General features: G+C 42.2%; 1 protein-coding gene across 6 annotated transcripts in view; it reads left to right on the top strand.

The window, feature by feature from the left end:
• Nucleotides 1-25,146, top strand: part of LOC129814018 (histone-lysine N-methyltransferase 2C-like) — a 120,024-nt gene that overhangs the window by 2,479 nt on the left and 92,399 nt on the right. For all 6 annotated transcript variants that reach the window (XM_055866754.1, XM_055866752.1, XM_055866753.1 and 3 more), the window contains exons 2-3: nt 4,697-4,888; nt 12,310-12,407. In XM_055866754.1, coding sequence (XP_055722729.1) covers nt 4,698-4,888; nt 12,310-12,407 — 289 coding nt within the window. In that variant the 5' untranslated portion in view covers nt 4,697. The remainder of the gene's footprint in view (nt 1-4,696; nt 4,889-12,309; nt 12,408-25,146) is intronic.

Here is a 25,146-nt window from a genome sequence, read left to right as displayed (position 1 = left end):
AGCTGGCTGTCAAGCCTATTGCTCTGTAGCCAGGCAGGGGCACAGAATGTATCAGCCTACTTGATTATGTAACACAAAGACCACATTTTGGGTCGCTTTGATTGCGTTGTAAGAATGGTAGCTAGACGGTAGGCAATAATTAGCTTACCAAAAACCATCCAGTCGGGTTCACATTGTGCAGCAGCCTAAATGATTTCGGACAACTCCAAGCTCACTCAATTGCTGCTGTGATATTCACCTGATGCTTTCTCTCTCCCATTGGCTACACTACATCTAGTCCTAGCGTGAACTTCTCACACAATAAAGACTGTGTTGGACACCAACAGAGGGCAAACATAGGTTCACAGTCTTGGAAAAGGCTCATCTCGCACAGGTAGTTGATCAAAATCTTAAATTCAGTGTGAGGTCCCCCTGATGATGCAGAGCAAGATACAATGCAGTGGAGGGATGGATCCGGTAAGGTAGGCAAGTTCCAGGAAGAGGCCGTGTCCCATTGGCAGCTTGCTTCCAGGTCGTTCGATGTTATTTCAGCAAGCCATGATACCCACCGTCTCAGATTGTTCTGAAATCGTTTCTGTAGGTAGAAACATAAGATAAGCAATAATATTTTGTTGAAATATAATTTTATCTCTGAAAAATGAAGATAATTAGTACCTATGAATTAAAATGGGCAATTTCGTTTCAATTAATTATTTAATATATTAATCCTAACATCCAATTTTGACCATACCTTTTTCTAACATGAGCAAGACATGAGGAATCCAAAGAATTTGTCAAACTACCCATGGAAACCCTACATCCCATACCAACAACGAGTATATAATATCAGTTTATTTCAGACTACTAGTATAGAGCTGCAGTTCAGAGTATTGTTTTTTCATCCTCTAAGCATGTATTCTCAGTGGATTTGGTGATGTTTTTCCCCACATGTTCAGTGAAATTAGTATTTGGTGATAACATTGTTTTATATACTGTGCCAGTCAAAAGTTTGGACACACCTACTCATTCCAGGGTTTTTCTTTATTTTGACTATTTTCTACATTTATAGATTTAATAGTGAAGACATACAATCTATGAAATATCACATATAGAATCAGGTAGAAACCAAAAAAGTGTTAAACAAATCAAAATATATTTTCTATTTGAGATTCTTCAAAGTAGCCACCCTTTGCATTGATGTCAGCTTCACACACTCTTGGCATTTTCAGCAAGCTTCATGAGGTAGTCACCTGTAATGCATTTCAATTAACAGGTGTGCCTTGTTATCAGATCATAAGTGAAGCGAAACAACAGTCCGTCGGTACTTTAAGACATGAAGGTTAGTCAATCAGGAAAATTTCAAGAACTTTGAAAGTTTCTTCAAGTGCAGTCGCAAAAACCAAGTGCTATGATGAAACTGGCTCTCATGAGGACTGCCACAGGAAAGGAAGACCCAGAGTTACCTCTGCTGCAGAGGATAAGTTCATTGGAGTTAACTGCATCTCAGATTGCAGCCCAAATAAATGCTTCACAGAGTTCAAGTATCAGACACGTGAAGGACACCAATAATAAGAAGAGACTTGCTTGGGCCAAGAAACATGAGCAATGGACATTAGACAAGTGAAATCTGGAGGAGGAGGTGTGGGGGGTGCTTTGCTGGTGACACTGTCAGTGATTTAATTAGAATTCAAGGTACACTTATCCAGCATGGCTACCACACCATTCTGCAGCGATACACCATCCCATCAAGTTTGTGCTTCGAGAGACTTTCATTTTTCAACAGGACAATGACCCAACACACCTCCACAGGCTATTTGACCAAGAAGGAGAGTGATGGAGTGCTGCATCGGATGACCTGGCCTCCACAATCACCCGACCTCAACCCAATTGAGATGGTTTTGGATGTGTTGGACCGTAGAGTGACGGAACAGCAGCCAACAAGTCCTCAGCATATGTGGGAACTCCTTCAAGACTGTTGGAAAAGCATTCCAGGTGAAGCTGGTTGAGAGAATGCCAAGAGTGTGCAACGCTGTCATCAAGGCAAAGGGTGGCTACTTTGAAGAATCTAAAATATATTTGTATTTGGTTAACAACTTTTTTGGTTACAACATGATTCCATATGGGTTATTTCATAGTTTTTATGAATAATGTGTGTATAAAATAGTAAAAATAAAAAACCCTTGAATGAGTAGGTGTGTCCAAACTTTTGACTGGTACTGTATATTCATACACACACACACACACACACACACACACACACACACACACACACACACACACACACACACACTACATGACCAAAATTATGTGGACACCTGCTGGTCGAATATCTCATTCCAATATCATGGGCATTAATATGGAGTTGGTCCCCCCCCTTTGCTGCAATAACAGCCTCCACTCATCTGAGAAGGCTTTCCACTGGATGTTGGAACATTGCTGCGGGGACTTGCTTCCATTCAGGCACAAGCATTAGTGAGGTCGGGCATTATGTTGGGCAATTAGGCCTGCCTCGTAGTCGGCGTTCCAATTCATCCCAAAGGTGTTCGATGCGGTTGTTGTCAGGGCTCTGTGCAGGCCAGTCAAGTTCTTCCACACCTATATCGACAAACCATTTCTGTATGGACCTTGCTTTGTGCACAGGGACATTGTCATGCTTGTACAGGAAAGGGCCTTCCCCAAACTGTTGCCCCAAAGTTGGAAGCACAGAATCGTCTAGAATGTCATTGTGTGCTGTAGCGTTAAGATATCCCTTCGCTGGAACTAAGGGGCCTAGCCTGAACCTTAAGAAACAGCCCCAGACCATTATTCCTCCTCCACCAAACTTTACATTTGGCACTATGCATTGGGGCAGGTAGCGTTCTCCGGGCCTCCTCCAAACCCAGATTCGTCTGTCGGACTGCCAGATGGTGAAGAGTGATTCATCACTCCAGAGAACACATTTCCACTGCTTCAGAGTCCAATGGTGGTGAGCTTTACACCACTCCAGCCAACGCTTGGCATTGCACATGGTGATCTTGGGCTTGTGTGCAGCTGCTCGGCCATGGAAACCCATTTAATGAAGCTCCCGACAAATAGTTATTGTGCTGATGTTGCTTCCAAAGGCAGTTTGCAACTCGGTAGTGAGTGTCGCAACCGAGGACAGACTATTTGTACGCGCTATTTACTCACTCATGGTCCCGTTCTGTTAGCTTGTGTGGCCTACCACTTCGAGGCTGAGTCATTGTTGCTCCTGGAAGTTTCCACTTCACAATAACAGCACTTACAGTTGAACGGGGCAGCTATAGCAGGGCACAAATTTGACGAACTGACTTGTTGGCATCTTATGACGGTGCCACGTTGAAAGTCACTGAGCTCTTCAGTAAGACTATTCTACTGCCAATGTTTGTCTATGGACATTGCATGGCTGTGTGTTCGATTTATCGTCCTGTCAGCAACATTTGTGGCTGAAATGGCCAAATCCACTAATTTGTAGGGTTGTCCACATACTTTTGTATAGACCCACCCCCCACCGGAGAGACTTCACCTAAATTACAAAATGACATTGGTTTGTTTATAGACCAGGTATGACAGCAACCCATGCTTTGGTTTTGTTTAACTGGCCACTATTTCAAATGCTACCTTTTTAGAATTTGTGGAACAAATCCAATGCAATGAAATTGTAGCTATATTAGCATTTTGGCGCTTCATATCCAAATCATCTATAAGTAATGTCATTGAGTTAGTTACACAATATATGTTTTGATACTTTAGATTTGGACATTAAGCATGAAAATGCTAATACCATTGACTTGCTTTGGATTTGTGCCACAAAGGCAAAAAAGTTAGCATTTGAAACAGTGACCAACAAAACTATTTCCTGAGTATTATATAAATACTATAAATTAAAATTGCCAATTTGGGTCAAACCAATTAGCTTAATTTCTCTCAACAAAACAATATTGCAGGAATGCTTATGTTACTAACAGAAACCATTTCAGAACAATCCAGATGGTGGGTGTCAATCGTCTGTGCTTTTTGAGGTTGAATGACTCCTCAACTGTCTGAGGGGAAAGGTCGTCAGACGTGCCCTTCGAAAGACAGGAATTACATCTTTAACAGACACAGTAAGACTAAAGCTGAGCTGAAAAGTCAATACAAATTACTTTTTTTTTGTTCTCAGTGTAATAAAACAAATAGGCCTACTGGTTTATAGTGTTAAAAAATGATACAGAACAGAACCACAGTGGAGAACACTAACTAATCCACAGGGAAGTAAACATATAGAGCAAGCTTATTTCAGTGGTAAGTAGAGGCAACTTCAGAGGCTGAAAGGAGAGGAAGACAAGAACACAAGCAAGGCATGGAAGGACGAACGGTCATCCAGACAGAGACAGATCACAGCGTGGTGGTAGGTAGCTCAGGAAAGGACATAGTAGTAACATCGATAACACTCAAGAATAGGTTGAACATTTCCTCAGGTGGGAATACCTTTTTTTAAGGACACCTAGAAAGGTCAGAGGTCCATTTTAAGCATTTTCTCAAGAGTAGCATATCTGGAAAAATGGGATCTTTAGGAATTGATTGTGTTCAACATTTCAGGCAATGTGATAAATTGTCCTGAAGAGCAGCACGTCTTATTCACACACTGATTGCAAAGTACATCAAGTAACCTATGTTTCTAACCAGGCATGATTGTCTACTGATGCCACTCTCCCCATCTCTTCCTTCCTTTGAGAAGAATGTCATCAGAGGATAAGACTGTGGAGCCCTCTGACCAGGGACCCTCGCTGCCCTCTGTTAGTGCAGGGGCCACATCCACAGGAAGCCCTGCCCAGACAGACAAGCGCCCCAGGGGCAGACCTCGCAAGGATGCTGCCACCACCATCGTACCCCAGGCGCCACCCACAACTACATCCAAGACCAGGAAGAAGTATGTTGTTTACCCTCCATTTCTTAACAATTGCTATTGATCATAAGACGCCTGTGAAAGTAGACTTTCTCTCATGTACAGTAGACATAGACTTGCCCGAGTCATCACAAACAATAGTCAGTCTTGTGTGCAGTTAGCCTGCATTTTGCTTATCTGGTTGGAACTATGAGCTAGTGGCTATTCCGCTGCCCCAAAAGCTCTTAAAACATTACACAGATACTATCCAAAGCATCAGGCAAAGATCTCATTTAGCAGATGCTGTTATCTAGAGCTATTCTGCATACTGAACAATGGTATAAATCCAGGAAACTCCAGGAGCACACAAGCTTTCCCAGGTTTTATTGTATGCAGCAGTACCAACCGGCCTCCTTCGTCATTTCCATGGCAACACATAATGCAGCTCAGGGAGCCCTTCTGTCTATTATGATGCCTACAAGGTACCTAACTCTCTGCTCACACACTCCATATCCTCAATATCCTAATATGTTGACCCCAGATGAAATTAGTCAATCAATCAATAATTCAAATTATATGTTTATTGTATGGCTATAAGGACAGCTGAGACCATTCCGGTCTAGGTCACATTAGCTGATAGGTTGGTTGGTGGGAGTGGCAAAGCATAGCATGTCATAGGTCCCATTGTTTTACAGCATGCAATGGATCCAAGGAATACATAGCCTAGGCCTGCTATCTATGGTTTGGTTGTATTTCCCAGAATGAGCTGACCCCTGGGACGGTGGAGGGAAGTATGTATTATTACTAGGGCTGTCAAACTATTATAAAATGTGTAATCGAGTTAATAGCAGGATTTGCTGTGATTCATCTCAAATTCTCAATTTGCTCAAATTGAACTGTAATTTTAAGATTCTTTACACAAAAACCATTACAAGAATCTAAGTCTTGATTTTATCCAAAGTAACGGTTAGCAAAATTGGGTAAATTGATAAAGCACACTTTTTAAATTGCAATATCAACCTGTTTTGACATTGCATTGTTTTTAGCTGCATAGATTATGTATTTAAAGTTTTCAGTGTATTTTGAACGCTATCAGATAATGCAATTAATCACACTAAATATTTTTAATTATTAACAAATTTTGCATCTCAGGCAGCATCCTTAAATGAGGGGGAGGGGATGCTTTCGGTTTATACCCCAAGTTATTTATTACCATGTTGTTTTTGCAAGAAGAGTAAGATGTGAAGTGTTCATATCAGGAGAATTAACATTTTTAGTCTAGAGCTATTGATACTGTATTGTCTTTGCAACATATATCAACCGGGCACTATTTTGCAGTGGTGGAAGAAGTACTAAATTGTCCTACTTTAGTAAAAGTAAAGATACCTTAATAGAAAATGACTCAAGTAAAAGTGAAAATCACCCAGTAAAATACTACTTGAGTAAAAGTCAAAGTATTTGGTTTAAATATACTTAAGTATCAAAAGTAAATGAAATATCAAAAGCAAAAGTAAATGTATTAATAATTTAAAATTCCAGGTAACACAATTTTTCTTGTATTATTTATTTATGGATAGCCAGGGGAACACTCCAACACTCTGACTTTAATTTACAAATGAAGCATTTGTGTTTAGTGAGTCCTCCAAGTGTGTGAATTTGAAAATTTTCCTGAAAAAATTTAACAAGTACTTTTGAGTAAAAAAATCAGTCCCTGATTAGAGGGAACATGAAAAAATGCAGTGGAACTGGATTCAAGGACCAGAGTTGAGTTTGAGGGCCTTTAGAAGTTAGAAATTGTTTGATTTCGAGACTGGGTTGGTTGTCATCCACCATTCCAGTCCCGAACATGGAATCCGTGCCAGGTTTTGTTGTCGGCTCCCTGATAGCTGGAACTACTTACAGCATTATTTTCACTCTCTTGTTTTTTCTCTCTCTCTCTTGTTGGGGATCATGGAGAGAAGTTGCAGAGGGGTTGGGGAGCTGGATGTTATAGTCCTTTAGGGTGTTTTGACATTTAACGCTGCAATATGTAAGTTTATGGTCCACCTGACCAAATTCACATAGAAATGTGAGTTATAGGTCTGTCATTCTTATTGAAAGCAAGTCTAAAAAGCGTTGCACATGTTCTATGTGCGCTTTTCTATGCTTCCCGTTCTTAAAGGTGCAATATGCAGCTTTCAAAAATCTGTATTGTTTGCCTAATTTCAGTTTGCAACAAAACAAGCAGCGCGTTGTGTAGGGAATCATTGTACCATCTAAACCGCTGTGAAATATCTTTTAAATAACCAAACATTTTGTATTTACAGCTGTTTGAAGCTGGTGTACAAAACAGAAAGTAAAAGATGCATAAACTAAACTAAACAATGGGAACCATGGAAATAGCGCACAACTTATCTATTGCTTCTTAGACTTGGTTTCAGATGTATAACTCACATTTCTATTTGAATTTGGTTGGGTCGGCAAAAAAGTTGCATAATGCAGCTTTAAGTTTCTTTTTTGCGTTTTCTACTTTTGGTTCTGTACACCAGCTGAAAATACTAGATTTTGGTTATTGAAAAGATATTTCACAGCATTTAGATGGTACTATGACTCTCTACACTATACATTGCTTGTTTTGTCACAAACTGAAAATTTTAACAACCAGAAAATGGTGGAGTGATTTCTGTGTATTGTACCTTTTTAAAGAAAAGTGAAAAGAAAAGGCTACATGAGAGCATATGGACACCACTGTAGGAACACCACGCTGGGAATGTTCACAGACAGGCTTGTGATGCTATGCAGTTGCGTCTGCTTAGTCTATATGTCAGATACTGTTATGTATCTGCTGCTCATCATATAAAAATACCGTGGTTAATAATTAGGTAGCCCTGGTAATTGTGGAGAAGGTTATTCATGCTAGTGTAGTGATGTCAGATCAGATGTATCAGCCACTTAATACAGGGTAACTTTATGGTTTGTGTGTACTACCTATGATCTGAATATGGCTGATATCAGACAGCTGGACTGTCCTCAAACAGATGTATCTCTCTGCTGCAGACGTTGTTGGGCACCAGAGAAGCCCCTTACCGCCTCCCAGACAGAGAGGAGCTTGAGATGTCTTGGAACGGTGATGCATTTTTAATCCTGGTGTCGGCTACTCTACACCCCATGCCGTCATCACAGGGATGCTCCTGCCCCTTGGCTTGGAGGTTTTCCCCTTTAACTGTAGATTAGAACATTATGGATGGAGCTCTCATCACTGTGCTTTATTAGACCTGGGCCTATATTTGGCCTTAATGGACCCTTGCTTAAATATTTGTGGCCATGACTAGGCCTCGTTTCTGGAAAAAAGATCAGGGCTCTCTAGTGTCTTCTTCATTAATCATGTATTGATTTGGTACTTTCAGTTAGTGTGGTTGTTTTTTTTTCTCTTTAATTTTTTTCCTGCCTGTGCAGAAGCTTGAACTGTGTCTTTTAGGCTTCCATCTTGTTGCTTCTTATCTGGAGTGGGAAGTCATCTGGAGGGAGGAGTTGACTTGGCATCTGGCCCATTGTGATTTCTCTCTCCAGTGGCATCGAAAATTACCCCCCTCCCACTGCATCCTCCACACTACCCCAGAGAAACGCTGGCTGCTCTCATTTGGACTGTTTGCTCTTCAATTTAGCAGGCCCACTGTGCGTGGCGCTGTTTAATTTAATCCATGACAATTATCACATCGACTCGACATGGTGGCTCTCAGATTGGGTTAAAACAACTCCTACTGGAGGACGCTGACACTGACAGATCTCTCCTCTGCTGTGTGTGTGGGGTGTGCTTTATGCACTCTTCATTGATGTGTTAACTTTGCTTTGCAGACAGTTGGTTTAAATAAAAAGAGGAAAAGGTGACGTCACCTTGGTTGCAAGTGTCAGAGTTGTGGCTGTAGCAACTGTCTGTGTGTCTTCAACTCTGCCCTAGTGTCACTGACAGCTAGGATGCCATCATTATCATCAAAGGTGACGTAGCCTAGAAAACAAGTGAGAGGTGAGGAGTGGGAAAAGCTAGATGATGTGAGACATGTAGTAAAGGGAGCCGTGTGGATTTCAGGGCCGATCAACAGGAGATCAAGTCAGATCTGAGTCAGGCCAAATTCCATTTATAGCGAGAAGATCATACAATTCTGACATTTCTTCCCTCTGCTAGGCAACCTAATGATTTTAGCCTGACTACATAGGTGTGTATGATCCAAATAATTGAGTGACTTTCTAGCCTATGTCTGTAGGCCCATCCATAGACCCCCAAATACTGCTATGGACAATAATAATACAACTTGACTGGTTCAAAGTTTATTGTCCCCCTTCTGTTTGAACTACTGCATCTGCAGCCATATGGCATTTCTGCTCATTTACAGCTTGTCGCTGTGTGTAGCACAACCTCTGTCCATATTACACCTCTCATCATCCAGATTGATCATATGATGTTTGTGTTAAGTTGTTATAAATCACTGGCTTGTTTTTACCTGATGTGTTCTCCCATTGAGTTAAAATGTGGCTTGCATATGTTCAGCAGTTACAAAAGTGTTCGTAGTCTATAGCTTATGCTTGACCATAACATAACACCACCTCCACCAGGGGCACTCTGTTCACAACGTTCGTTGACATCAGCAAACCGCTCGCTCAGACAACGCCATACACGTGGTCTGTGGGTGTGAGGCCGGTTGGACGTACTGCCAAATTCTCTAAAACGACGTTGGAGGCGGCTTATGTTAGAGAAATTAACATTAACTTCTCTGGTGGACATTCCTGCAGTTAGCATGCCAATTGGGCGCTCCCTCAAAACTTGAGACATCTGTGTTATTGTGTTGTGTGACAAAACTGCGAATTTTAGAGTGGCCTTTTAATGTCCCCAGCACAAGTTGCACCTGTCTAATTATCATGCTGTTTAATCAGCTTCTTGATATGCCACACCTGTCAGGTGGATGGATTATCTTGGCAAAGGAGAAATGCTCACTAACAGGATGTAAACAAATGTGTGCACAACATTTTAGAGAAATAAGCTTTTTTAAAGATTTTTTGTGCATATGAACATTTTCTGGGCTCTTTTTATTTCAGCTCATGGGACATGGGACCAACAGTTTACGTTGGTGCTTTTAACATTTTTTGTTCAGTGTATATTGAAGATCATTGAAAGTTGGGGGGGAGAATCGTGCTCCTCCTGCTTGACCCCTCCCCATTACCTCTTGCCCCCTCCCCACACCCCCATGCCCTCCATGGTACCAGCAGCTTGCACCACCACATACCACTCTGCCTTGCCTTGCCCAGCGGCCTGAGTGCCTCCATTAAGAACCAGTGACAGCTGGGACTATATTTAACTAATTCATGATCAACTCCCACCAGCCTCTTAAGGGAAGCCAACACAATAACTTTTCTATTTTTCTTTCTCTCTTTTTCTCCCTTTTTCTCCCTCTCTCTTTTACTTGCTCTCCCCTTCTCTTTCTCTCGCTCATAATTTCTCTCTCGCTCATTTTTTTCTCTTTCTCAATTCAAAGTGCTTTATTGCCATGGGAAACATATGTTTACAGTGCCAAAGCAAATGGAATAGACAATAAACAAAAGGGAAAGAAACAAGGGAAACTTTAGTAAACATTACACTCACAAAGGTTTTTAAAAAGAATATAGACATTTCAAATGTTATATTATTGGCTATGTACAGTGTTGTAACAATGTGCAAGTAGTTTAAGTATGAAAGGAAAAATAAACAATGTTTACAATGTTTACCATGTTGTTTGTGCTCCTCTGGTTGCCCTTTTCTCATGGCAACGGGCCACACATCTTTCTGCTGTGATTGCACACTGTGGTATTTCGCCTGACAGATATGGGAGTTTTAACAATGTTTGATATGTTTTCAAATTCTTTGTGGTCTGTGTGATCTGTGGGAAATATGTGTCTTTAATGTGGTCATTTGGCAGGATGTTAAGAAGTGTAACTGGCCTCCTGAGTGGTGCAGTGGTCTAAGGCATCAGTGCTATCTGTCGCTGGAGATCCTGGTTCGAGTCCAGGCTCTGGCGCAGCCGGCCGCGACCAGAAGACCCATGGGGCGGCGCACAATTGGCCCAGCGTTGTCCGTTTTAGGGGAGGATTTGGCCGGGAGGGATGTCCTTGTCCCGTCACGCTCTAGCGACTCCTGTGTCAGCCAGGTGTACGGTGTTTCCTCCAACACATTGGTGCGGCTGGCTTCCGGGTTAAGCGGGCATTGTGTTAAGAAGCCGTGCGGCTTGGTTGGGTTGTGTTTCCGGGGAAGCTTGGCTCTCGACCTTTGCCTCTCCCGAGTCCGTACGGGAGTTGCAGCGATGAGACAAGACTGTAACTACCAATTGGATACCACGAAATTGGGGAGAAAAAGGGGTAAAAGATTTAAAAAATGGCATTCCAATTTGCTAATTTTTTTTGTTGATTCTTTCCACTGTGTCAAATAGTTGTCTTTTTACTTTCTCATAATTTGGTTGTCCTGGAGGTCTGTTTGTGTTTATGAACAGAGCCTCAGAACCAGCTGTCTGAGGGGACTCTTCTCTACATTAATCTCTGTGTAGGTGAGGGCTTTGTGGTGGAATGTGTGAGCATTACTTCCTTTTAGGTGGTTTTAGAATTATAATAGCTCTCTTCTGGATGTTGATAACTAGTGGGTATAGTCCTCGTTCTGCTCTGCATGCGTTGTTTTGGGGTTTTGCGTTGTACATGAAGTATATTTTGGCAGAATTCTGCATGCAGAGTCTCAATTGGGTGTTTGTCCCATTTTCTGAATCCTTGGTTGGTGAGTGGACCCCAGACCTCACAACCAAAGAGGGCAATGGGTTCGATAACTGACTGAAGTATTTCTAGCCAGATCCTAATTGGGATGTTGAGTTTTATGTTCCTTTTGATGGCGTAGAAGACCCTTCTTGCCTTGTATCTCAGATCGTTCCCAGCCTTGTGGAAGTTATCTATGGGTGTTGATGTTTAGGCCGAGGTAGGTGTCATTCTTTGTAGGTTCTAGGGCAACAGTGTCTAGATAAATATTATATTTGTTGTCTTGGTTACTGGACCTTTTTTGGAACACCGTTATTTTTGTCTTATTGAGATTCACTGTCAGGGCCCAAGTCTGACAGAATCTGTGCAGAAGATCTATGTGCTGCTGTCGGCCCTCCTTGGTTGGGGACAGAAGCACCAGATCATCTGTAAACAGTAGACATTTGAGTCCAGTAGGGTGAGGCTGGTTGCTGCAGACTGTTCTAGTGCCCTCACTAATTCATTGATATATATATATATGTTGAAGAGGGTGGGTCTCACGCATTCTCTCTCTCTCTCTTTTTCTTTTCTCTTTCTTTTCTCTTTCTTTTTTTCTCTCTCTCTCTTTTTCTCTCTCTCTCTTTCTCTCTCTCTTTTTCTCTCTCTCTCTTTTTCTTTCTCTCTCTTTCTTTCTTTCTTTCTTTCTCTCTTTCTTTCTTTCTCTCTCTCTCTTTCTCTCTCAGGGGGCGTACCAGAGGTAGAGTGGTTGTGGAGGAGGAGGACAGCAGCATGGACGGGACGGAGGCAGCCGCCTCAGAGAGCCCCCCTCAGGACACAACAGGTGAGTCAGTCACCCCCCCCCATGTGAGACCTAGGTGGTCACCTTAAGTCCCGTCTATTTTGGTCTTGACTGCACTGGTGAGTGGTATGGAACTCCAGCTGAACTCAGAGCGTACACATCCTGGCTGACGAGAGTATACACATATACAGAGTTTTTCTCAAAATGCATACTACTGTGTTCTGAGCATGCAAATTGGAGCACGGGGAGAGTCCCAATCAAAGTATACGAAATGGAGCACGGCGGGCGCTTCTCAAATATATATTTTGAAGCATGCTTTGATTCAAGCTTCAACGGTAAGTATGCAAAGAAATATGAAGCAACCACATAAAAAATGGCAAAACGTTTATTGAAATCAATGGCAGACATTATTTGAGCTGAAGCGAGAGAAAATACAATGACTTTGGAATGAAATGTTGCCTACAATATTTTATCTTGATACGTTAGTAAATACATGCTGTGTTAATCTTGCCATTTTTACCTGCCTATGTACCATAGATAGCAAGCCCATAATAAGTCAATAGGGCTAACAACTAGTACTGTTAGCTTGCCAGATAGCCGCGAAGAATTGTAAGCTAGCTACCCACGAAAAAAATTGTTCTATCTTGCATAATATTAGTTTTAGGTCATTTTTGCCTGTTAAACAATCTGGTTAGCTACATTATTAGGATTCACATACAGCTAGCTGATAGTTATGAAGTGAAACAGTTGCTTCGTGTGTATCTTGTTTTGTCTATATTGCCATTGTTGTCCTGGCTGGAAGACGGTTCAGTGAATGAGTACTGTAAGGCAGTAGGGCTAACTGGCTAGCCATGAAGAATTTGTAGCTACCCATGAAACATGTACAGATCTACCTTGCATAACATTAGTTTTAGGTCATTTTTGCCTGTTTAACTAGCTGGCTTGCTAGATTATTCCGATTCACACATCTAGCTGATAATTATGAAGTCAAATGTTTACTTTGTGTATTTCTTGATTTGTCTATTGTTGCCATTGTCCTGGCTGGAAGAAGGTTCAGTGAATGGGAAGGTGAAGCGTGAGGTAATACAGTAGGGGGAGTGCGACTGCTTCTCAAATGTATTGTTTATGCGTTCTCCACACTCTCGTCCTCACAAGAATGTACTCAAGAGGACGTGGTCGGAGAATGCACTCGGAGCATGAGAGTGTGGAGCACGGTACTATGCATATTGAGAAACGCCCAGAGTGTCTTATAGGAGCTCTCAGGAGGCAGTGGAGAGGTTACCCGCAATCCAGCTGTAATTGAATGGGTTTAACTTCAGCTGTGAAGCTGCAGCTAGCTGGCTTTTTTTCTATCTTTCCTCTTTGCTCGCTCTCCTCGGTTTCTCTCTCGTCGGTTTCTCTCTCGTCGGCCTCTGTCTGTCTCTCAGCCTCTGTCTGTCTCTCGGCCTCTGTCGGTCTCTCTGTCGGTCTCTCTGTCTCTGTCTGTCTCTCTGTCTGTGTCTGTCTGTCTGTGTCTGTCTGTCTCTCTGTCTGTTTGTCTGTCTTTTGGTCTCTGTCTGTTTCTCGGTCTCTCTCTCGGTCTCTGTCTGTCTCTCGGTCTCTGTCTGTCTCTCGGTCTCTGTCTCTCTCTGTCTGTTTCTGTTTGTCTCTTGGTCTCTGTCAGCCTCTGTCGGTCTCTCTGTCAGTCTCTCTCTGTCTCTCTCTGTCTCTCTCGGTCTGTCTCTCTCTGTCTCTCTCGGTCTGTCTGTCTGTCTCTGTCGGTCTCTCTCTGTCTCTGTCACTCTGTCTCTCTCGGTCTGTCTCTCTCTGTCGGTCACTCGGTCTCTGTCACTCTGTCTCTCTCGGTCTGTCTCTCTCTGTCGGTCACTCGGTCTCTGTCTATCTGTCTCTCGGTCTCTGTCTATCTCTGTCGGTCTGTCTCTCAGTCTCTGTTGGTCTCTGTTGGTCTGTCTGTCTCGGTCTCTCGGTCTCGCTGTCTCGGTCTCTCTGTCTCTCTCGGTCTGTCTCTCTCCGTCTCTCTGTCGGTCACTCGGTCTGTCTCTGTCTATCTGTCTCGGTCTCGGTCTGTCTCTGTCGGTCTGTCTCTCTCTGTCGGTCTGTCTCTCTCTGTCGGTCTGTCTCTTGGTCTCTGTCTATCTGTCAGTCGGTCTCGGTCTGTCTCTCGGTCTCGGTTTGTCTGTCTGTCTGTCTCTGTCGATCTCTCGGTCTTGGTATGTTTTTCGGTCTGTCTTTGCTCTCTCTCTTGCTTCCTCTCTGTGCTCCCTCTCCACGGTCGGTCTCTCTCCTCAGTCGGTCGGTCCCTCTCTCTCTCTCTCTCTTTCTGACTCAATTTCAAATCAAAGGGTTTTATTGACATGGGAAACATATGTTTACATTGCCAAAGCAAGTGAAGTAGATAATTAACAAAAGTGAAACAAACAATACAAAATGAACAGTAAACATTACACTTGCAAAAGTTTCAAAGGAATAGAGACATTTCAAATGTCATATTATGTCTGTATACAGTGTTGTAATGATGTGCAAATAGTTCAAGTACTAAAGGGAAAATATATATTTAAACTGGTTTGTTCTTAACTGGTTTGTTCTTCACTGGGTTGTTCTTCATTGGGTTGTTCTTCATTGGGTTGTTCTTCATTGGGTTGTTCTTCACTGGGTTGTTCTTCACTGGGTTGTTCTTCATTGGGTTGTTCTTCACTGGGTTGTTCTTCACTGGGTTGTTCTTCACTGGGTTGTTCTTCACTGGGTTGTTCTTCATTGGGTTGTTCTTCACTGGGTTGTTCTTCACTGGGTTGTTCTTCACTGGGTTGTTCTTCACTGGTTGCCCTTTTCTCGTGTCAACAGGTCACACATCTTGCTGCTGTGAAAGCACAGTGTGGTATTTCACCAAATAGATATTGGAGTCTATCAAAATTGGAATTGTTTTCAAATTCTTTGTGGGTCTGTGTAATCTGAGAGAAATATGTGTCTCTAATATGGTCATACATTTGGCAGGAGGTTAGGAAGTCAAGCTAAGTTTCCACATTTTGTGGGCAGTGTGCACATAGCCTGTCTTCTCTTGAGAGCCAGGTCTGCCTACGGCGGCCTTTCTCAATAACAAGGCTATGCTCACTGAGTCTGTACATAGTCAAAGCTTTCCTTAAGTTTGGGTCAGTACTCTCTGTTTAGGGCCAAATAGCATTCTACTTTGCTCTGTTTTTTGTTAATTCTTTCCAATGTGTCAAGTAATTCTCTTTTTGTTTTCTCATGATTTAGTTGGGTCTCATGGTTTAGTTTTGTTGCTGTCCTGTGGCTCTGTGGGGTTTGTTTGTGTACAGAGCCCTAGGACCAGCTTGCTAAGGGGACTCTTCTAGGTTAATATCTCAGAAGGTGATGGCTTTGTCACACACTCTCTCTCTCTCTCTCTCTGTCTTACTCTCTCTCTCTCTGTCTGTCTTACTCTCTCTCTCTGTCTCACTCTCTCTCTCTCTGTCTGTCTTACTCTCTCTGTCTGTCTCACTCTCTCTCTGTCTGTCTTACTCTCTCTCTCTCTGTCTCTTACTCTCTCTGTCTGTCTTACGCTCTCTCTCTCTGTCTCACTCTCTCTCCCTGTCTTTCTGTCTTACTCTCTCTGTCTCTCTCTGTCTGTCTCTCTCTCTCTCTCTCTCTGTCTTACACTCTTTCTGTCTGTCTTACGCTCTTTCTGTCTGTCATACGCTCTTTCTGTCAGTCATACGCTCTCTATGTCTGTCTTACGCTCTCTCTGTCTTTCTCTCTGTCTGTCTGTCTTACTCTCTCTGTCTTACTCTCTCTCTGTCTGTCTCTCTCTGTCTGTCTGTCTCTCTCTCTGTCTGTCTCTCTCTTTCTGTCTTACACTCTCTCTGTCTGTCTTACACTCTCTCTGTCTGTCTTACTCTCTCTCTCTCTGTCTTACTCTCTCTCTCTCTGTCTTACTCTCTCTCTCTCTGTCTGTCTTTCTCTCTCTCTGTCTGTCTCTTACTCTCTCTGTCTGTCTTACTCTCTCTCTGTCTCACTCTCTCTCTCTATCTCTGTCTGTCTGTCTTACTCTCTCTCTGTCTTTCTCTCTCTCTCTCTGTCTCACTCTCTGTCTGTCTGTCTGTCTCTTTCTCTATGTCTGTCTGTCTGTCTGTCTCTCTCTCTGTCTGTCTCACTCTCTCTCTCTCTCTGTCTCACTCTCTCTCTCTGTGTCTTACACTCTTTCTGTCTGTCTTACACTCTCTGTCTTTCTCTCTCTCTCTCTGTCTGTCTGTCTTACGCTCTCTCTGTCTGTCTTACGCTCTCTCTGTCTGTCTTACGCTCTCTCTGTCTGTCTTACTCTCTCTCTGTCTGTCTTACGCTTTCTCTGTCTCACGCTCTCTCTCTCTGTCTGTCTCACGCTCTCTCTCTTTCTGTCTTACTCTCTCTCTCTCTCTGTCTCACTCTCTCTCTCTCTCTGTCTGTCTTACTCTCTCTGTCTGTCTGTCTTACTCTCTCTCTCTCTCTGTCTGTCTCTCTCTCTGTGTCTGTCTCACTCTCTCTCTCTCTCTGTCTTACACTCTTTCTGTCTGTCTTACGCTCTTTCTGTCTGTCATACGCTCTCTAGGTCTGTCTTACGCTCTCTCTGTCTTACTCTCTGTCTTACTCTCTCTCTGTCTGTCTTACACTCTCTCTGTCTGTCTTACACTCTCTGTCTCTTACACTCTCTCTCACATTCTCTCTCTGTCTGTCTTACATTCTCTCTCTGTCTGTCTTACGCTCTCTCTGTCTGTCTCTCTCTCTCTGTCTGTCTGTCTCACTCTCTCTCTCTCTGTCTGTCTCACTCTCTCTCTCTGTGTCTTACACTCTTTCTGTCTGTCTTACACTCTCTGTCTTTCTCTCTCTCTCTCTGTCTGTCTGTCTTACTCTCTCTCTCTCTGTCTTACGCTCTCTCTGTCTTACTCTCTGTCTTACTCTCTCTCTCTGTCTGTCTTACTCTCTCTCTCTGTCTGTCTTACTCTCTCTCTGTCTGTCTTACTCTCTCTCTGTCTCTTACATTCTCTCTGTCTCTTACATTCTCTCTCTGTCTCTTACACTCTCTCTGTCTCTTACACTCTCTCTCTGTCTCTTACACTCTCTCTCTGTCTCTTACACTGTCTCTTTGTCTGTCTTACACTGTCTCTCTGTCTGTCTTACACTCTCTCTGTCTGTCTTACACTCTCTCTGTCTCTTACATTCTCTCTCTGTCTGTCTTACACTCTCTGTCTTTCTCTCTCTGTCTGTCTGTCTTACACTCTCTGTCTGTCTTACGCTCTCTCTGTCTGTCTTACGCTCTCTCTGTCTGTCTTACTCTCTCTCTGTCTGTCTTACGCTTTCTCTGTCTCACGCTCTCTCTCTCTGTCTGTCTCACGCTCTCTCTCTCTTTCTGTCTCACGCTCTCTCTCTCTTTCTGTCTTACTCTCTCTCTCTCTCTCTCTCTGTCTGTCTCTCTCTCTGTGTCTGTCTCACTCTCTCTCTCTCTCTGTCTTACACTCTTTCTGTCTGTCTTACGCTCTTTCTGTCTGTCTTACTCTCTCTCTGTCTGTCTTACGCTTTCTCTGTCTCACGCTCTCTCTGTCTGTCTCACGCTCTCTCTCTCTTTCTGTCTCACGCTCTCTCTCTCTTTCTGTCTTACTCTCTCTCTCTCTCACTCTCTCTCTCTCTCTGTCTGTCTTACTCTCTCTGTCTGTCTGTCTTACTCTCTCTCTCTCTCTGTCTGTCTCTCTCTCTGTGTCTGTCTCACTCTCTCTCTCTCTCTGTCTTACACTCTTTCTGTCTGTCTTACGCTCTTTCTGTCTGTCATACGCTCTCTAGGTCTGTCTTACGCTCTCTCTGTCTTACTCTCTGTCTTACTCTCTCTCTCTCTGTCTGTCTTACACTCTCTCTGTCTGTCTTACACTCTCTGTCTCTTACACTCTCTCTCACATTCTCTCTCTGTCTGTCTTACACTCTCTCTGTCTGTCTTACACTCTCTCTGTCTGTCTTACACTCTCTCTGTCTGTCTTACACTCTCTCTGTCTGTCTTACACTCTCTCTGTCTGTCTTACATTCTCTCTCTGTCTGTCTTACACTCTCTCTGTCTCTTACATTCTCTCTCTGTCTGTCTTACGCTCTCTCTGTCTGTCTTACGCTCTCAATTCAATTCAATTCAAGGGGCTTTATTGGCATGGGAAACATGTGTTAACATTGCCAAAGCAAGTGAGGTAGACAATACACAAAAGTGAAACAAACAAAACGAATTAACAGTAAACATTACACATACAGAAGTTTCAAAACAATAAAGACATTACAAGTGTCATATTAAATATATACAGTGTTGTAACAATGTACAAATGGTTAAAGCACACAAGTTAAAATAAGTAAGCATAAATATGGGTTGTATTTACAATGGTGTTTGTTCTTCACTGGTTGCCCTTTTCTTGTGGCAACAGGTCACAAATCTTGCTGCTGTGATGGCACACTGTGGAATTTCACCCAGTAGATATGGGAGTTTATCAAAATTGGATTTGTTTTCGAATTCTTTGTGGATCTGTGTGATCTGGGGGAAATATGTGTCTCTAATATGGTCATACATTGGGCAGGAGGTTAGGAAGTGCAGCTCGGTTTCCACCTCATTTTGTGGGCAGTGTGCACATAGCCTGTCTTCTCTTGAGAGCCATGTCTGCCTACGGCGGCCTTTTTCAATAGCAAGGCTATGCTCACTGAGTCTGTACATAGTCAAAGCTTTCCTTAAGTTTGGGTCAGTCACAGTGGTCAGGTATTCTGCCACTGTGTACTCTCTGTTTAGGGCCAAATAGCATTCTAGTTTGCTCTGTTTTTTTGTTAAATCTTTCCAATGTGTCAAGTAATTATCTTTTTGTTTTCTCATGATTTGGTTGGGTCTAATTGTGCTGTTGTCCTGGGGCTCTGTGGGGTGTGTTTGTGTTTGTGAACAGAGCCCTAGGACCAGCTTGCTTAGGGGACTCTTCTCCAGGTTCATCTCTCTGTAGGTGATGGCTTTGTTTTGGAAGGTTTGGGAATCGCTTCCTTTTAGGTGGTTGTAGAATTTAACGGCTCTTTTCTGGATTTTGATAATTAGTGGGTATCGGCCTAATTCTGCTCTGCATGCATTATTTGGTGTTCTACGTTGTACACGGAGGATATTTTTGCAGAATTCTGCATGCAGAGTCTCAATTTGGTGTTTGCCCCATTTTGTGAAATCTTGGTTGGTGAGCGGACCCCAGACCTCACAACCATAAAGGGCAATGGGCTCTATGACTGATTCAAGTATTTTTAGCCAGATCCTAATTGGCATGTTGAAATTTATGTTCCTTTTGATGGCATAGAATGCCCTTCTTGCCTTGTCTCTCAGATCGTTCACAGCTTTGTGGAAGTTACCTGTGGTGCTGATGTTTAGGCCGAGGTATGTATAGTTTTTTGTGTGCTCTAGGGCAACGGTGTCTAGATGGAATTTGTGGTCCTGGCGACTGGACCTTTTTTGGAACACCATTATTTTGGTCTTACTGAGATTTACTGTCAGGGCCCAGGTCTGACAGAATCTGTGCAGAAGATCTAGGTGCTGCTGTAGGCCCTCCTTGGTTGGTGACAGAAGCACCAGATCATCAGCAAACAGTAGACATTTGACTTCGGATTCTAGTAGGGTGAGACCGGGTGCTGCAGACTGTTCTAGTGCCCGCGCTCTCTCTGTCTGTCTTACGCTTTCTCTGTCTCACGCTCTCTCTCTCTATGTCTGTCTCACGCTCTCTCTCTCTTTCTGTCTCACGCTCTCTCTCTCTTTCTGTCTCACGCTCTCTCTCTCTTTCTGTCTCACGCTCTCTCTCTCTTTCTGTCTCACGCTCTCTCTCTCTTTCTGTCTCACGCTCTCTCTCTCTGTCTGTCTCACGCTCTCTCTCTCTGTCTGTCTCACGCTCTCTCTCTCTGTCTTTATCGCGCTCTCTCTCTCTCTGTCTCACGCTCTCTCTCTCTGTCTGTCTCGTGCTCTCTCTCTCTCTGTCTGTCTCGCGCTCTCTCTCTCTCTCTGTCTGTCTCGCGCTCTCTCTCTCTGTCTGTCTCGCGCTCTCTCTCTCTCTGTCTGTCTTGCGCTCTCTCTCTCTGTCTGTCTCGCGCTCTGTCTCGCGCTCTCTCTCTCTGTCTGTCTCACGCTCTCTCTGTCTGTCTCACGCTCTCTCTGTCTGTCTCACTTTCTCTCTGTCTGTCTCACGCTCTCTCTCTCTCTGTCTGTCTCACGCTCTCTCTCTCTCTGTCTTTATCGCGCTCTCTCTCTCTCTGTCTGTCTCACGCTCACTCTCTCTGTCTGTCTCGCGCTCTCGCTCTCTCTGTCTGTCTCGCGCTCTCTGTCTCTCTGTCTGTCTCGCGCTCTCTCAAATTCAAATTCAAATTCAAGCTGCTTTATTGGCATGAAAAACATTGTGTCAATATTGCCAAAGCAACAATGTATACAATATACATTGTAATACAATTATAAACAATGACAAATAATAATATAGAATGGCAGTAAATAATAATACAAAATTAAATATAAAAATAGTAACAATAAAATGGTAACAGTCAATAATGTAATGTAATAAAAAGTGAAACTATAACTAACTTAAAACTAAATAACGGTCATCTTCACCATTACATCGGTACTACAACTACTATCATCATTACCACTACTACCACCACCATCATTAAACTGCTATCATTACCATTACCACCCATACCATTACTGCTTGGAATGATAAACAACAATAATAACAGTAATAACAATAATAGTAATAATAAGTAAGTTACTGCTTACTATGCAAATGTTATTATTCAGTGTCCCTCAGGCTATGGCAGGCAAATACATATTTGGCTGCAAGAGGAACCATTGCTCCTTCACCCATGAGTATTTTTAGTTTTTCCTCTGGGTTTAATAAGTTAAAATTTTGAATAAATGTAGACATTTCTGTGAATAATGAATCTCTTGGTGAGGAATATTTATCACAGTAAAGGAGAAAGTGCATCTCTGTTTCTACATCCCCTGTCGTGCAGTGACCACATACACGCTCCTCTTTGGGTAGCCATGTCTTTTTATGTCTGCCGGTTTCTATTGCCAATCGGTGGTCACTCAGCCTGTACTTGGTAAGGATCTGTCTCTGCTTCGTATCTCTGACAGAGTAGAGATAATCAGCCAGTTCATATTCTCTGTTTAGGGTCAGATAGCATTTTAGTCGGCTATGGGATTTTGTTTAGTTTTTCCAATGTTGTAAATATGAGTCCTTTGATTTGTTCATTATTTTGTTTATTGGAATTCTTTTGAAGCAGTGCTGGTGTCAGCTTGGTTGGTTAGGTCCAACACCAGCTGACTGAGAGGGCTCGCTTCTGGGCTCAGCTCTTGGGTTTGAAGTGCTTTAAATTGCAGACTTGAATTTGGACATGAATTGAGATGTAGGCAAAATTTTAATGATCTTTTCTGTATTTTTATTACCACTGGAAGCGGCCCAATTCTGCCCTACATGCATTAGTTGTTGTATTTCTCTGGACTTTTCCGACAGAATTCTGCATGTAGGGCTTCAATTGGATGTTTGTCCCACATATTAAAGTCCAGTTTGAGTGGCCCCCAAACCTCACTTCCGTAAAGAGCAATTGGTAGGATTATACTGTCAAATATTTTGGTCCAAATTCTAATTGGGATGTTGATATTGAAAAATTTGATTTTTATTGCATATAATGCTCTTCAGGCTTTTTCTTTGAGTGCATTCACTGCCATATTAAAGTTTCCCTATGCAGAAATGGTCAGACCAAGGTATGCGTAATTTTTTGTGTGTTCAATTATGGTGATGGTCAGGGTGAATTTATATTTGTGTTTCTGACTTCTGTTTTTTGGGGGGAAAATCATGATTTTAGTTTTTTAAATTTTATTTACTGCCAGGGCCCAATTATGGCAATATTGCTCTAGAATATTAAGGTTCTGTTGAAGACCTTCTTTGGTTGGTGATAGAAGTACCAAATCATCAGCATATAGCAGGTATTTTACCTCTGTGTGAGTCCTGGGGCTGGAGAATGGTCCAACATGTCTGCTAATTCATTGATATAAATGTTGAAAAGATTTGGACTCAAACTGCAGCCTTGTCTCACACCTCGACGTTGTGAAAGTTTTTTTATTTTTTTATTTTTTTGTTTTTTTTTGCACACTTGTTTTTTGTGTACATACATTTTATTAAGTCATACACCTTACCACCAAGCCCACTTTGGAGAATTTTGTAGAATAGCCCTTCATGCCAAATAGAATCGAATGCTTTTTTAAAAGTCAATAAAGCAAGCAAAGATTTTGCCCTTTTTTTTTTGGTGAATGTGTTTATTAGTGTGTCTAAGGTGTCCATATATGGTCAGTAGTGCGATGGTTGGGGAGAAAGCCAATTTGACATTTACTCATCACATTTTTTTCCTTGAAGAATTTTATTTCTTTAATTCAAAATGCCACACAAAACCTTTCCCAAGTTGCCGTTTACGCAAATTCCCCTGTAATTATTGGGGTCTGATTTGTCTCCACTTTTGTGGATTTTGGAGATGAGCCCCTGGTTCCAGACATCAGGGAAGCAGCCAGAAATTAAACCATGTTGAACAATTTTAGCACAGCATTTTGCAACTCAGGTGTGCTGTTTTTCAGCATTTAATTTCTGATGTTATCTAGACCACAAGCCTTCTTTGATTTTATAGATTTGAGCTTTTCATTTAGTTCTAGGATGTTCATTTTTTCTTGAATTTCTAATTGGTTTAGTTGTAAGTCTTTTTGTGGGATGTTTTTATATAGATTATCAAAATAAGTTTTCCAAATTCCTACATATTGTATGGCTAATTCTTGTGGCTTTGTCGTGCTTGTTCCACATGTCCCAGAACTGATTTTGGTCAATTGCGTTTTCAATTTCATCAAGTGTCTTGTTGGTATAATTCCATTTCTTCAGTGTTTGTTTATACTGTTTGAGTTTCAAAGTATTCATAGCGTAGTTCTGGGTTGTTTTGCTGCTTATGCTTTTCATTTGACATATGTCTTAGGTGTTTTCTAATTGTTTTACATTCGTTATAAAAAAAAAACATTTTAAAAAGGTTTTGAGTTTTCTTTCTGATGTTGTATTTCTTTGGTTTTCTCAGGTTTGCTTTTGATCCTCTTTTTTAACATTCAATGGATGTTTCTAGGAGCTGAATTGACATCTTATTTATTGTTGAGTTATTGAAGACCTGTATAGAGTTGATTTCATTTGAGTTTGTTTCATTTAATTTCTCTGCACTGTTTGAATCCTATCTGTACGATTTGTACATTTTGTTGGGCTGTTATTTTGAGTGAGTATTGCTGGTAAAAACAAATCAGAAACACTTTGATCTGACAATGGTGTCTGTGGTCTGACAGTGACACTAATGGAGGAGGGGTCCATGTCAGTGATGTCATGCCGCTCTCTCTTTCTCTCTCTCTCTCTTTCTCTCTCTTTCTCTGCCTCTCTCTCTGCCTCTCTCTCTGCCTCCCTCCTGCTCTCTCTCTCTGCCTCTCCCTCGATCTCTCTATAGTTGGAGGGATTCTGTTCATTTTGCCAATGGCTGTTTGTTCTCAGCTGTGTGTGCGCGTTCGTGCTGGGGGTGAGAGTTATTATTTTACCTTGCTTTAACAATGGGCATGGATTTTTTTTGTTCGAAGTTCCCAATTCTGAATAACAGGTTACACAATCACTATTCTGTTATTGTATTTAAAGACTGGCCTCTAAAGTTCCAATATGGCTGTTCTTGCAAAGCTGACTCTGCAGTAGCATACTTGCTGCTTTCTCACCAGTTAGTTGGATCAAAATGGAACTTAACTCACAATGTGTCTTTAAAATAGTCTTGGCCTTTCGTGCGGTGTGCACAACTGAGGTCAAGAACATACAATCTATGAATAAATGGGTCTACACCGAGGTCATGACATAACATTATTGCCTATCCTTCCTGTGTCTGTCTGACTCTCCTTTCTTGTAACGTTACCATTTCTTTCAAGCCTATCGCCATAGCAATTGGTTATTCATACATTGCTGACCATCAAACCTGAACACGGAACTCTAAACTACCGGTCCAAAGTTTTAGAACACCTACTCATTCAAGGGTTTTTCTTTATTTGTATGATTTTTTACATTGTAGAATAATAGTGAAGACATCAAAGCGATGAAATAACACATATGGAATCATGTAGTAACCAAAGAAGGGTTAAACAAATCCAAATATATTTTATATTTGACATTCTTCAAATATCCACCCTTTGCCTTGATGACAGCTTTGACACTCTTGGCATTCTCTCTCATCAAGCTTCACCTGGAATGCTTTTCCAACAGTCTTGAAGGAGTTCCCACATATGCTGAGCACTTGTTGGCTGCTTTTCCTTTACTCTGCGGCCCAACTCATCCCAAACCATCTCAATTTGGTTGAGGTCAGGGGATTGTGGAGGCCAGGTCATCTGATGCAGCACTCCATCACTCTCCTTGGTAAAATAGCCATTACACAGTCTGGAGGTGTGTTGGGTCATTGTCCTGTTGAAAAACAAATGATAGTTCCTCTAAGCCCAAACCAGATGGGATGGCATATCGCTGCAGAATGCTGTGGTAGCCATGCTGGTTAAGTGTGCTTTGAATTCTAAATAAATCACCAACAGTGTCACCAGCAAAGCACCCCCACATCATAACATCACCACTCCATGCTTTATGGTGTGAACAACACGTGGAGATCATCCGTTCTTCCACACCGTCGTCTCACAAAAACACGATCGGTTGCTCCAGACCAAAGGACAAATTTCCTCTGGTCTAATGTC

The sequence above is a fragment of the Salvelinus fontinalis genome, chromosome 17 (genome assembly GCF_029448725.1).
Source record: "Salvelinus fontinalis isolate EN_2023a chromosome 17, ASM2944872v1, whole genome shotgun sequence".
Classification (NCBI taxonomy): domain Eukaryota; kingdom Metazoa; phylum Chordata; class Actinopteri; order Salmoniformes; family Salmonidae; genus Salvelinus; species Salvelinus fontinalis.
Note: the sequence above shows the minus strand (reverse complement) of the source record. Positions and strands in the feature narration are given on the sequence as shown.